A 15,147-nucleotide genomic window follows, 5' to 3' on the forward strand; every position below is an offset into this window, starting at 1 on the left:
TCCACTGGTACCCACGCCCCAGGTAGTCCCCTCTCCACTGGTACCCATGCCCCAGGTAGTCCCCTTTCCAAGTACGAGGCGACCCAGTGACTTCTGATGAGGACAATACAGCGAAAGTCATGGCAGCTTATCTGCAAGATGAAGTCACCAAAAGATGGTGTTTTCCCTCTCAGGTGCCCAATCTCTCTCTCTCTCTCATTGGAACAGCTTACTCTGGAGGAAGCCAGCTGCCAGGTGTGGTAGCCCTGGTGACTGGTCCATGAGATGCCTCCAGCCAATAGCCAGGACAGTGAGCTCGGAAGCAGAGCCTCCCCCAATCGAGCCTTCAGGTGAATGTAGCCCCAGCTGACCCACCCTGAGCCTGAGAACCCAGATCCCTGACTCTCAAAAATGGTTAGCCAATAAATATATATTGTTTCAAACTGCTAAGTTTGGGGGTAATTTGTTTCACAGCCACAGCTAACTAATACAGAGGCCTAGAGAGATTGAGTGAGCTGTCCCAAGTCACCCAGCCATGAATCCAGGACTGCCAGACCCTGGACCTGTGGCTTGTAGCTCCTACCTGACAAAGCCCCCTCTTCTCTGCGTCAGCTTAAGGGGCTGTTCCGAGCACACGAGTCATGCGAGAAGTTACAAGGGCAAATGCTCCCCCAAAGTCACCCACCATCGGCAGCTCCAGGAGAAAGGCCCACCTGTTGTCGAAGAAGGCACGGACGATTTTGGATCTGATCGGGTTGAGCTCCAGGTCAGGGATGTTGTTGAAGTTCTCCTTGCTGGGTACCAAGGAGGGGGCGCACCGGGGAAAGAGTGAGAAAAGAAAGCAGACGTCAGAGAGCATGTTCATCACTTCTCAAGCTGTGTCTTTTTATCCTGAGCAGACTCCACACGAACAGTCCAGAATGAGACAAGCCTGGAATATGCTGCACTGGTCTGTCTCCTCCTCTAACCTCTGGACTGCCAGGACCACAGAGGGTCTGGAGGCTCAGAGATGCCCCTGTGAATCTGATAAACGTCCCAGACATCCACCCCCAGGAAGATGCAGCAACACAAGATCTGCACCCCATTCCGAGCGGTCAGAGAACCCAGGTAGGGAAACCCTCAGTTGGCCCTTCTGGAATCAGAGAAGCAGGATGCTGGCTTGGAGCTTTGGAAGACGGTGTGGCAGGTCCTCAACAAGTGAGAAACATGGAGTTACCATGTCACCCAGGGATTCCACTCCTAGGTATATACCTGGGTATGTCCCTAGAGAAATGAAAACACTCATCCACATAAAAATTTGCCCATGAATATTCATAGAAGCATTCTTCCTAACAGCCATAAAGTAGAAACACCCCAAATGTCTACCAGCAGATAACTGGATAAATATGGTCTATCCATATAAGAGAATATTATTCAGCCATAGAAAGGAATGAAATACAGATACAGGCTACAACACGGACGGACCTTAAAGACACAGTGCTAAGTGAAAGAAGGCAGACACAAAAGACCACATAGTGTATGATTTCATTCATATGAAATGTTCAGAATAAATCAATCCATAGAGACAGAAAGTAGCTTAGTGACTGCCAGGGGCTGGGGGATTGGGAGTGATGGGGAATGGGGATGGTGTCTAAAGGTATGGGAATTCTTCTGGGGATGATGAAAATGTTGTAAAATTGACTGTGGTGATGGATGCATAACTCTGTAAACATACTAAAAGCCATTGCATTGCACATCTTAGTGGGTGAATTGTAGGATATGTGAACTGTATTTCAGTAAAGCTGTTTAAAAAAAGAGAGAGAGGGACCTCCCTGGTCGTCCAGTGGTTAAGACTCCACGCTTCCACCGCAGGGGGTGTGGGTTCCATCCCTGGTCTCCCTGCTCTGGGAACAGGATCCTGCATGCCAAACAGTAGCACGGCCAGAAAAAAGAGAGGGAGGAGAAATGCTTGCAGGAGAGGGTGAATTTCAAACACAGACACCCTGTTGCTGCGCACAGGTGTTGCTGGGTCCTAGAGGCTGTGGGTTTGCAGGCGTGGAGGCAGGCAAGTCCCTCATCTACCTTACCTTCCCGCATAAGGCCATCCTTTGTTCTCGGAATCTGCTTCCAGCTCCCTGGACTTCAACGGGCAGTGGCATTGGAAGGGACCCAGGGCACAGGCTGGTAATTCCGGTGAACAAGGGGGCACGCCCAGTGGGGAGAGGAGGAAGGATATTAGCCACTTAAAACGAGGATGTCCAGGAGCCCTCAGATTCAGAACTTGAAACTAGAACCAACCCATGCTGGGAAGGAGGAAGTGCCACGTACACGGAGAATTCAGCACCGTCAGAGTTGGAAGGTTCTGTAATGACACAGCTGACCCCTGTCCTGCCCCCATCTTACAGATGGGGATGCTGAGGCTCAGGGAGGAGAAGCAGGACCTGCCTGGGGCCCCGACGCCTCCGTGTTCTCTCCATCTCTGTGTGTCTCCGCCTCTCCCCATCCCCCAGCGCTCCCAGCTTGGCTTGCTTGCAGCACTTGGCCAAACTCAGGAGCCGGAGTCAGTGGACGCCAACATTTTAGATTCCTGAGAGCCCAGTTCTAAAGGGGGCGACACAAAGCAGCTGGCCTGCAGCAATGGAATACTTATTTGGCCATAAGAAAGGAATGCAGTACTGACTCATGCTACAACACAGATGAACCTTACAAGCATGAACCTTATTTCACCACTTAGCAGTGAAAGAAGACACACAAAAGGCCACACAGTGTATGATTCCATTTATATGAAATGTCCAGAATGAGCAAACCCATAGAGACAGAAAGCAGACTGGTGGGTGCCAGGGGCCGGGGGATAGTTAATGGCTCGTAGGCACAGGTTTTCTTTTGGGGGTGATGAAAACATTCTAAAATTGACTGTAGACTTCAAGTGGGCGAAGTGTGTCGCATGTGAATTATATCTCAATGAGGCTGTTTTAAAATATCCCTAAGCTATTTTTAAAAACCAAAAAGCAAAGAACCACTGCACTATCGCTCCATCGATATAAAGAACAAAAAGCGAGGCGCTAACCTGTGCGGGTTCACGGTCAGCTATCGCCGGGAATGCTGACTAGGAAGGAGCAGGAGGGAGCTCTTGGGGCTGAGGATGTTCTGCCCTTGCTCTGGGTTTGGGGTCACGGGTGTGTTCAGTCTGTGAAAGATCATCTCACCGCCCCCGTCCCTTTTCCCCATGCACATGACAGTCGCCCGACACTGGCACAGGCCCCCATCCTGCCCTCCTTCCTCGTGAGTGGGAAGCAGCCACAGGAGGAAACAGAAAACCCAGAGCCCCCTGGATGGGAACAGGTCAAGTTAAAGGGGCCACGTGGAGCTTGAGAGGGGATTTGGGGAGAAGGGAAAGGAAGCGAGAAGCTGCTAGTTGGCAGGAGACCCCCAAGCCCTCTCTGGCTTTCACTGGCCAGGGGTCTTGGCTACTGCTATCTCTTCCTCAGCCTTAGTCTCCTCATCTGTGAAGTGGGCACAGCCTCTGGAGCCAGACTTGGGTTCTACCAGCTCTGATACCTGGGACAAGTGACTTAGCCTCTCTGAGCCTCCGTTTGCTCCTCTACACACAGGAGCCTCGGGCGGCTGTCGCTCTCAGCACGGTGCCTGGCGAAGAGCAAGGGCTCCATGGATGGAGGCCTTCAGGCATCCGAGAGCACGGGGACGGGACTCTCGTCTCCACGGCACCACAGCCTCAAGGCCTCGCACAACTGAGGGCTGCGCAGGGGCTCAAAACACGGCGTGTGGACCAAACAGCTGAGCAGAAGGGACGGCGGGTGTGGGCAGGGCACCTGGCCCCCAGGCTCTGCTCCTTCCCCAGCCATCCACACCCTTTGGTGCCCCCAGGAGTCAGTCTGCAGATCCTTGGAGAGCATCACAACCCCGCTCTGCCTTGCCGAGTCCTGGATGGGGCTCTCAGAGGAGCTTTGTCCCAGGGCTGCTGGAAGGACCACATTTGGGGACATGCCTGGGAAGTAGATCTGATTAATTCCCCAGGAGGGAACAGAGGCCAAAAATGGGGATGCTGCAGGTTCTGGCGGCACTGGGAGACACCCGGTCCCCATGCTTGTGAAGGTGGCAAGAAGGGCCCCCCGGCACTATGACATCCTACAAAGGGCCAGAGGGACCCTGGCTGACTTGGGAGGGAGAGCAGACAGCAAGGTCCCAGGAGGAGGACAGAGGGAGAAGGACCTCGAAGAGCCTGACTGTGTGTCTGGAGGAGAAAATTAACAACAAAGAAGAGGTCTGACCTCCCAGAGGTGAGGCAGGTGCCAGGAATCGAACTGGGGACACAGTGTCTTTGGGTCCTGGCCGCACAGCCCCTGGCAGGTCTGTGCAGGTGTCTTTGAAGCCTAGCTGCCTTTCTCCAGAAGCTAGAACCACACTGTCCCTCACCACGGGCACCTTACTGACTCTCCAAGGCTCAGTTTCCTCATCTGTGAATTGCGTACAGACCAAGCACCACCCCCCAATATCAAAGGGGAAGTGAAGTCAAGTACACCTGGGGGCCGGTCCAGGCTCTGCTCCTGACCAGGCATGTGGCCCTGGGTGAGCCACTGCATGTCCCAGAGCCTTGATTTCTCATCTGTAAAATGGGGATTGTGGGAATATCCCAGCAGGATCATGGGGTTAATGAAATGATTGAATGAGATAAACACAGGTAAGGTGCTTAGCATAATGCCTGACACGTAGTGAGATTGTCATTTTAAAATGATGATGGTGATAATTATAACAGCAGCAGCAGCTGACCTTCTATATACTCCCAAGGTGTCAGGTACTGTTCTGAGAGCTCTATATTATTATCCTACAAGGTAAGAACATATTTCCACCTTACAGATGAGGAAACCGAGGCAGAGAGGTGAAGAAATGTCTTACTGCTAAGAACAATACCCCTGACTTAGGTGGCACACGGAAGCTCTAGCCCGGGAGCAGCTTCTCCTAAGGGGCGTGGGGAGGGTACCAAGACTTTCCTGCCAGGATTTTTTGTGCAAAGGCATGGGGATGGGAGAACCACCTGGTGCCAAGTAGGGAATTCTTGGGAATTCCCTGGCCGTCCAGTGGTTAAGACTCAGTGCTTTCACTGTCATGGCCCGGGTTCAATCCCTGGTTGAGGAACTAAGATCCTGCAAACCATGTGGTGCAGCCCAAAAAAAAAAAAAAAAAAAGCAGGGAGAGAGAGTAGACAGCAGAAGCAAGAAGAACTACAATCCTGCAGCCTGTGGAACAAAAACCACATTCGCAGGGAAGACAGACAAGATGGAAAGGCAGAGGACTATGTACCAGATGAAGGAACAAGATAAAACCCCAGAAAAACAGCTAAATGAAGTGGAGATAGGCAACCTTCCAGAAAAAGAATTCAGAGTAATGATAGTGAAAATGACCCAGGACCTCGGAAAAACAATGGAGGCAAAGATCGAGAAGATGCAAGAGATGTTTAACAAAGACCTAGAAGAAATAAAGAACAAACAAACAGAGATGAACAATACAATAACTGAAATGAAAACTACACTAGAAGGAATCAATAGCAGAATAACTGAGGCAGAAGAACAGATAAGTGACCTGGAAGACAGAATGGTGGAATTCACTGCTGCAGAACAGAAAAAGAAAAAAAGAATGAAAAGAAATGAAGACAGCCTAAGAGACCTCTGGGACAACATTAAATGCAACAACATTAAATTCGCGTTATAGGGGTCCCAGAAGGAGAAGGGAGAGAGAAAGGACCCGAGAAAATATTTGAAGAGATTATAGTCGAAAACTTCCCCAACATGGGAAAGTTTTTAGCCACCCAAGTCCAGGAAGTGCAGAGAGTCCCATACAGGATAAACCCAAGGAGAAACACGCTGAGACACATAGTAATCAAATTTGCAAAAGTTAAAGACAAAGAAAAGTTATTGAAAGCAGCAAGGGAAAAATGACAAATAACATACAAGGGAACTCCCATAAGGTAAACAGCTGATTTCTCAGCAGAAACTCTACAAGCCAGAAGGGAGTGGCATGATATACTTAAAGTGATGAAAGGGAAGAACCTACAGCCAAGATTACTCTACCCGGCAAGGATCTCATTCAGATTCGATGGAGAAATCAAAAGCTTTACAGACAAGCAAAAGCTAAGAGAATTCAGCATCCCCAAACCAGCTCTAAAACAAATGCTAAAGGAACTTCTCTAAGTGGGAAACACAGGAGAAGAAAAGGACCTACAAAAACAAACCCAAAACATTAAGAAAATGGTCATAGGAACATACATATCAATAATTACCTTAAACATGAATGGATTAAATGCTCCAACCAAAAGACACTGAAGGCTCGCTGAATGGATACAAAAACAAGACCCATATATGTGCTGTCTACAAGAGACCCACTTCAGACCTAGGGACACATACAGACTTAAAGTGAGGGGATGGAAAAATATATTCCATGCAAATGGAAATCACAAGAAAGCTGAAGTAGCAATGCTCATATCACATAAAATAGACTTTAAAATAAAGAATGTCACAAGAGACAAGGAAGGACACTACATAATGATCAAGGGATCAATCCAAGAAGAAGATATAACAATTATAAATATATATGCACCCAACATAGGAGCACCTCAATGCATAAGGCAACTGCTAACAGCTATAAAAGAGGAAATTGACAGTAACACAATAATAGTGGGGGACTTTAACACCTCACTTACACCAATGGACAGATCATCCAGACAGAAAATTAATAAGGAAACACAAGCTTTAAATGACACAATAGGCCAGATAGATTTAATTGGTAGTTATAGGACATTCCATCCAAAAACAGCAGATTACACTCTCTCCTCAAGTGCACACGGAACATTCTCCAGGATAGGTCACATCTTGGGTCACAAATCAAGCCTCAGTAAATTTAAGAAAATTGAAATCATATCAAGCATCTTTTCTGACCACAACATTATGAGATTAGAAATCAATTACAGGGAAAAAAATGTACAAAACACAAACACATGGAGGCGAAACAATGTTACTAAATAACCAAGAGATCACTGAAGAAATCAAAGAGGAAATCAAAAAATACCTAGAGACAAACGACAATGAAAACGCGATGATCCAAAGCCTATGGGATGCAGCAAAAGCAGTTCTAAGAGGGCAGTTTATAGCTATACAAGCCTACCTCAAGAAACAAGAAAAATCTCAAATAAACAATCTAACCTTACACCTAAAGGAGCTAGAGAAAGAAGAACAAACAAAACCCAAAGTTAGCAGAAGGAAACAAATCATAAAGACCAGAGCAGAAATAAATGAAATAGAAACAAAGAAAACAATAGCAAAGATCAATAAAACTAAAAGCTGGTTCTTTGAGGAGATAAACAAAATTGCTAAACCATTAGCCAGACTCATCAAGAAAAGGAGGGAGAGGACTCAAATCAACAAAATTAGAAATGAAAAAGGAGAAGTTACAACAGACACTGCAGAAATACAAAGCATCCTAAGAGACTACTACAAGCAACTCTATGCCAATAAAATGGACAACCTGGAAGAAATGGACAAATTCTTAGAAAGGGATAACCTTCCAAGACAGAACCAGGAAGAAATAGAAAATGTGAAGAGACCAATCACAAGTAATGAAATTGAAACTGTGATTAAAAATCTTCCAGCAGGGCTTCCCTGGTGGCGCGGTGGTTGAGAGTCCGCCTGCCGATGCAGGGGACCCGGGTTCGTGCCCCGGTCTGGGAGGATCCCACATGCCGCGGAGAGGCTGGGCCCATGAGCCGTGGCCGCTGAGCCTGCACGTCCGGAGCCTGTGCTCCGCAGTGGGAGAGGCCACAAAGGTGAGAGGCCCGCATACCGCAAAAAAAAAAAAAAAAAAAAAAAAAAAAAATCTTCCAGCAAACAAAAGTCCAGGACCAGATGCCTTCACAGGTGAATTCTATCAAACATTTAGAGAAGAGCTAACAGCCATCCTTCTCAAAGTCTTCCAAAAAATTGCAGAGGAAGGAACACTCCCAAACTCATTCTAAGAGGCCACCATCACCCTAATACCAAAACCAGACAGATACTACAAAAAAAGAAAATTACAGACCAATATCACTGATGAATATAGATGCAAAAATCCTCAACAGAATCCTAGCAAACAGAATCCAACACCACATTAAAAGGATCATATGCCATGATCAAGTGGGATTTATCCCAGGAATGCAAGGATTCTTCAATATACACAAATCAATCAATGTAATACACCATATTAACAAATTGAAGGAGAAAAACCATATTATCATCTCAATAGATGCAGAAGAAGCTTTTGACAAAATTCAACACCCATTTATGACAAAAACTCTCCAGAAAGTGGGCATAGAGAGAACCTACCTCAACATAATAAAGGCCAAATATGACGAACCCACAGCAAACATCCTTCTAAATGGTGAAAAACTGAAAGCATTTCCTCTAAGATCAGGAACAAGACAAGGATGTCCACTCTCACCACTATTACTCAACATAGTTTTGGAAGTCCTAGCCACGGCAATCAAGAAGAAAAATAAAAGGAATGCAAATTGGAAAACAGGAAGTAAAACTGTCACTGTTTGCAGATGACATGATACTATACATAGAGAATCCTAAAGATGCCACCAGAAAACTACTAGAGCTAATCAATGAATCTGGTAAAGTTGCAGGATACAAAATTAATGCACAGAAAAGTTGCCAGATACAAAATTAATGCACAGAAATCTCTTGCATTCTTATACACTAATGATGAAAAATCTGAAAGAGAAATTAAGGAAACGCTCTCATTTACCACTGCAGCAAAAAGAATAGACTTCCTAGGAATAAACCTACCTAGGGAGACAAAGGACCTGTATGCAGAAAACTATAAGACACTGATGAAAGAAATTAAAGATGATACCAACAGATGGAGAGATATACCATGTTCTTGGATTGGAAGAATCAATATTGTGAAAATGACTACCAAAATACTACCCAAAGCAATCTACAGATTCAATACAATCCCTATCAAATTACCAATAGCATTTTTTACAGAGCTAGAACAAAAAGTCTTAAAATTTGTATGGAGACACAAAAGACCAAGAATAGCCAAAACAGTCTTGAGGGAAAAAAACGGAGCTGGAGGAATCAGACTCCCTGACTTTAGACTGTACTACAAAGCTACAGTAATCAAGACAATATGGTCCTGGCACAAAAACAGAAATATAGATCAATGGAACAAGATAGAAAGCCCAGAGATAAACCCACGAACCTATGGTCAACTAATCTATGACAAAGGAGGAAAGGATATACAATGGAGAAAAGACAGTCTCTTCAATAAGTGGTGCTGGGAAAACTGGACAGCTACACGTAAAAGAATGAAATTAGAACACTCCCTAACACCATACACAAAAACAAACTCAAAATGGATTAAAGACCTAAAAATAGGACAGGACACTATAAAACTCTTAGAGGAAAACATAGGAAAAACACTCTGACATAAAACACAGCAAGATCTTTTCTGACCCACCTCCTAGAGCAATGGAAATAAAAGTAAACAAATGGGACCTAATGAAACTTAAAAGCTTTTGTACAGCAAAGGAAACCATAAACAAGACGAAAAGACAACCCTCAGAATGGGAGAAAATATTTGCAAGCAATTCAGTGGACAAAGGATTAATCTCCAAAGTATATAAACAGCTCATTCAGCTCAATATTAAAAAAAACAACCCCATCAAAAAATGGGCAGAAGACCTAAATAGACATTTCTCCAAAGAAGACACACAGATGGCGGAGAAGCACATGAAAAGCTGCTCAGCATCACTTATTATGAGAGAAATGCAAATCAAAACTACAATGAGGTATCACCTCACACCAGTCCGAATGGGCATCATCAGAAAATCTACAAACAACAAATGCTGGAGAGGGTGTGGAGAAAAGGGAACCCTCTTGCATTGTTGGTGGGAATGTAAATGATACAGCCACTATGGAGAACAGTATGGAGGTTCCTCCAAAAACTACAAATAGAACTACCATATGACCCAGCAATCCCACTACTGGGCATATACCCTGAGAAAACCGTAATTCAAAAAGACACACGTGGGCTTCCCTGGTGGCGCAGTGGTTGGGAGTCTGCCTGCTGATGCGGGGGACGTGGGTTCGTGCCCCGGTCCGGGAGGATCCCACGTGCCACGGAGCGGCTGGGCCCGTGGGCCATGGCCGCTGAGCCTGCACGTCCGGAGCCTGTGCTCCGCAACGGGAGGGGCCGCAGCAGTGAGAGGCCTGGGTACCACAAAAAAAAAAAAAAAAAAAAAGACACATGCATCCCAATATTTATTGCAGCCCTATTTACAATAACTAGGTCATGGAAGCAACCTAAATGCCCATCAACAGATGAACGGATAAAGAAGATGTGGTACATATATACAGTGGAATACTACTCAGCCATAAAAAGGAATGAAATTGGGTCATTTGTAGAGACGTGGATGGATCTAGAGACTGTCATACAGAGTGAAGTCAGAAAGAGAAAAACAAATATCGTATATTAACGCATATATGTGAAACCTAAAAAATGGTACAGATGAACCAGTTTGCAGGGCAGAAATTGAGACACAGATGTAGAGAACAAACGTATGGACACCAAGGGGGGAAAGCGGCGGGGGGGGTGGGGGTGGGGATGGTGGTGTGATGAATTGGGCGATTGGGATTGACATGTATACACTAATATGTATAAAATGGATAACTATTAAGAACCTGCTGTATAAAGAAATAAATAAAAGAATACAAAAAGAAAGCAGGGAACTCTTGGCGCTTCTCAAACGTGAACTTGTACATGAATCCTGGGGATCGTGGTAAAATGCAGGTTCTGATTCAGCAGTCCTGTAAAGGCCAGTTTCAGTCTCATTTTTCCTTCTTTCCCTCCCACCCCCAGGTGCCCATGGGGCTGGTTGAACCAGCTCAGCCAAAGGCCTCCCTGCCACCCGTGGGAACAGCTCTGCTTCACCCCGAGCCCAGGGCTGGGGCCGGAGCTGATACACGGTGGCTAGTGGTCCAGCGATGCTGCCCCAGTGACCAGCGGGGAGGGGTCTACCCATGAGGGGTCCAGGGGCACACAGCTTCTGTGGGTTTACAACTTTCCCCCTCGAGTCCCCCTCGTGTTTCCTGTGCCAGGCTGAGTACTCTGTGAGCTCAGCCATGTTTAATCACCCTCACATCCCAATGATGGGTGACGCCAATGACCCCCCATTTTACAGGCAAGAAAATGAGGCCCAGAGAGGTGAAGTGACTAAGCCATCGTCACACAGCTAGAAGATGATCTTTGAATCCGGCTCTCACCACCCCCATGCACTTCCTCACACTTGCTATTTCCTTCAAGTTGTGGTTTTTAATTTAAAGAGAGAGAACGAGAGAGATCTTCATGAGGCACCTGATCCCACCCAGCCCTGAGAGGCCCCATCGGGGACCCAGAAAGAGGGCAAGACAAGTGTCCAGCCCACAAAGGAAGGAAAGACTAAAAAACCACGAAGGAGGGTGGGCCGGGCACTTCCTCCTGCCTTGCGGTGTGGGTTGGTTTCCGGCGGCTTTGAGGCTCAGCTCAACTGCAAAGTTCTCTCTGCAAGTCTGGGGAGGATTCTCAGCCTGGAGCCCCAGCCTCCCTGCTCTCTGCTGGTCCAGGGCTTCACACCTCAAGGAAAGACACGGGGCTCTCTCCTCTGCGGGCCGCATGCCCTACCCTCCCGGACCCCCTCCCTGCACTTAGTGTTGAGCTTGTGATGGTTAAACAGCAGGGCAACTGGGGGCCCACAGGGGCTCATGAAGGAAGAAGCACGTCTCATCTAGCCCGTGTCTTGGCAGGCAGTGCCGAGCCGCTCAAAGGGCAGTGCCTGGACAGCAGTGGCAGCAGCACCAGGGAGCTTGTGAGAAGTGGAGGGTCTTGGCTGGGCCCAACCAGCTGACTCAGAACCTGCGTTTCACCTCGATCCCCAGGATCTGTACGCAAGTTTGTGTTTGAGAAGCTCTGAGAATTCCCTACTTGCACCAGGCGGTTCTCCCATCCACATGCCTTTGCACAACAGATTCCGGCAGGAAAGCCCCGCTCCCCCCGCCCCCGGACAAATGCCTCTTCCAAAAGCTAAGGCAGCATCAGCGACCTGATTCCTCCCCGCACGCGCTTCCCGCCCCGCCCCCCACTGCTGCTCCAGGCCCGGCCCGGCCGCACCCCAATACCGGTCATGTACTCATTACAGGGGGAGTGACAGGTATTGCAGCACCTTCCAGGTGGCAGACCCTGTTCTGCGTGCTGGCTTCAGCAGCGATGCGAAAGACATGATCCTTCCTGGGGTTCCAGTGGGGGAAATGATAGAGACAGAAAACGGAGGGACTTCCCCGGTGGTCCAGGGGTTAAGATTCTGCCTTCCAGTGCAGGAGGCGTGGGGTCGGTCCCTGGTTGGGGAACTCAGATCCCACATGCCGTGGGGTGTGGCCAAAAACTTAAGAAAGAAAATGACACTTAAGAGTTAATGGTATCAAAGTCACACTGGCTAAAGAAGGTAAACAACAAACTTTAAAAAAAAATAAAAAAAAGAAAAGAAAACAGAGCATCTCAGGCAGTGAGAAGCACTTCGCAGACACATCGAGCACATTGGGGATGGATGAGACCGCAGGCAGCTGGTGCAAGTCTCCGTGGGCTGGTCTGGGAAAGGCCTCACGGTGAAGGTGACACGTGAGCACAGACCCGCAGGAGGCGAGTGCTCAACCCCAGGGGACACCTGGCAACGTCTGGAGACATTTCTGGCTGTCGCACTGGGAAAAGGTGCTACAGGCAGCCAGGGATGTGGTTCAACATCCTACAACATACGTGACAGGCCCCCCACCCCCACCCCAACAAGAATGGTCCAGCTCCAAGCGCCAGTGGAAAGCCTACTCCGGCTTCTAAAAGCATTTTAGAAAGAAGGAACGGTGCGTGCTAGGGCCCTGAGGCAGGAACAGTAAGAAAGTCCACGCGGCCGGAACAGAAGGAGTAAAAGGCAGATGGTCAGGAGATCGGAGGGGTGGTGGGCACAGGGATCTGCAGGACACGCACTGACCAGGCGGCCCTGACTTTCTTCTCCTCGGCGAGATGGAACAGTCTTAGCAGAGAAGTGCCATTTTCAGAGTCTCCCCCCACCATGCATCACTGTGGGTCTATACGAGGGCGGGGCAGGGAGAACAGGAGCAGGAGGTCTTGGGGGTATGTGGCTGCTACGATAACTAACCCAGGTGAGAGCTGATGGCAGCCTGGATGGGAGGCGATGGGGGGGTTTGCCCTGGGATGCGTTAAGCGCGAGATGCCTTTGGGACATCAAGGTGACGGGCAGGGGCTAGGTGAGTCTGGAGTTCAGAGGAGATGGCCCGGCCGGAGATACAAATTAGACAGTTAATATCCAGGTGGTATTTTGAGCCAGCACTGAGTCTTTTATTTCGGGTTCTTCCTACGGCCAAGGCGGGCCTCCGTGATCTGCCCCCAACTCTCCCATCCTCTCGTCACTCGGACTGACGGAGCTCGGTCCCACCTCCGCCCGGAGGGTCCTTCCCTCTTCCCTCCACACACCGGCCCCTTCTCTCCATTCTGCTCTCAGCCTCAGGGCGGCCACCTCAGAGGGGCCTTCGCGACCACCTGTCCCAAAGTCCTTCTCCACGTGGTGGTCCCAAGGGATGCACCCTCTCTGCCCCGTTTCCTTCGTCACTGTATATAACGAGCTGGCTTATATGCTAGTTACCTCGCTCACACTCACACGCACACACCTGAACAGAAGCCCCCCCACGAGGGGCAGAGGGAGCCTCACTTCTCATTCGGTCTCCTCGGCACTAGAACCCGCCATGGAAGGTCTTAACACCTGCTTTTGTAAAGCAAGGACTGAGTCAAGTATTAATAGTCCTGGGAAAAGAATCTGTTAAAAAATTTTTTTTTTATGTGAGTGCCCTAAATCTAGGACCATTTAGGGAGCTTCTTCCTGATCTGGGGGACACCTGGGCACCCTTTCACACCAAGCTGATGCCTTCATGGGTCCCCTTCTCACATCTGACCTCACACGGTCCCCTGAGCAGGTGTGAGAGCCCCGGGGCCACACTCACCTGCTGTTTCCTGGGCAGTTTTACAAGTAACTGCGGGTTTTTCTTTTTAAGTGAATGTGTATCATCCTAGCTGAGGCTTTAAAGGGAGTCCTGGTAAACTCCTGGGATACGTTAAATACTGACAGTGAAACAGCCTCACCATCTAGGTGGGGCCTCAGTTCTTTCACTGTTGTGAGTACTTCTTAAAAAAAGAAAAAGTCAATCCTCAGTTATTTGACAGGTTAAAAAACAAAGCGACTGGGTTAAAAAGTGACTTCACTTGGGGAAAAGCGATGTGATCACAGTGGTTCAGGGCTCTGGCTATTCCAACAGCCAGCCCTGCTGTGGGACCTTAACCTTCTTAGCCTCAGTTTCTTCATCTGACAAATGGGGTAATGGTGTGAACTTCACACTGAGACCCTCAAGACCACACAGCTAACAGCTAACCTCTCACTGGATAAAGCCGTGCGAGGCACGGCCGAGGGATGCAAAACAAGTCCTGGAGTCAGGACTTTTGCTGACATCTGGCCCATCACAATGCTGCTCGGCACTTTGGTGGCGCTGGACAGTGGGCAACTGCGTCCTTTTTCTTCCCCGTGTACATCTATGGTTGCGTTCATCCTGGGAATCACTCCACGTGTGGTGGCTCGATGCAACTAAAAATATTTTTGTAATGCAGCTCTATCTAATCAGGCACCCTCCTGGGCCCCATCACTAGATTTGAAGGATTCCATCGCATCTATTTCTGGGGGTTGGAGAGCCTGCCAGGGCACTATCAGGAAGTCAAAGGCTGCTGTTTAAAACATTTGATCCTCAAGGGACCCCATTAAAGAAAGAAAAAGTGCAAGAAACCAGTACTGTATCTTCTTCACTGTCTAAAATCAGCATCGTTTAACAAGCTTATTTATGGAAGGTCTTCCCTGTTAGAAGAAAAGCTTTTGAGGACAGAAGTCTCTGCATATTAGGTGCTCAATTAATGAGTCAGATGAACATTTTCTATACAAGCATTTTTCATCAAGAGGCCTCAGAACAGAGTGCTTTGTGATCAGGGTGGATTCAGGTTTGGGGGGTCCAGAAACACATATAATCTGGGGGGCCCTCTTAAAGAAAAAGA

At 48.0% G+C, this 15,147-nt stretch overlaps 1 protein-coding gene across 1 annotated transcript in view; it reads right to left on the reverse strand.

The window, feature by feature from the left end:
* Nucleotides 1–15,147, reverse strand: part of TESC (tescalcin) — a 63,444-nt gene that overhangs the window by 13,622 nt on the left and 34,675 nt on the right. The window contains exon 3 of the mRNA XM_029222535.1: nt 693–773. Within this exon, the coding sequence (XP_029078368.1) occupies nt 693–773 (81 nt within the window). The remainder of the gene's footprint in view (nt 1–692; nt 774–15,147) is intronic.

This window comes from Monodon monoceros, unplaced genomic scaffold (genome assembly GCF_005190385.1).
Source record: "Monodon monoceros isolate NGI ecotype Baffin Bay Population unplaced genomic scaffold, NGI_Narwhal_1 Super_Scaffold_1, whole genome shotgun sequence".
Classification (NCBI taxonomy): Eukaryota; Metazoa; Chordata; class Mammalia; order Artiodactyla; family Monodontidae; genus Monodon; species Monodon monoceros.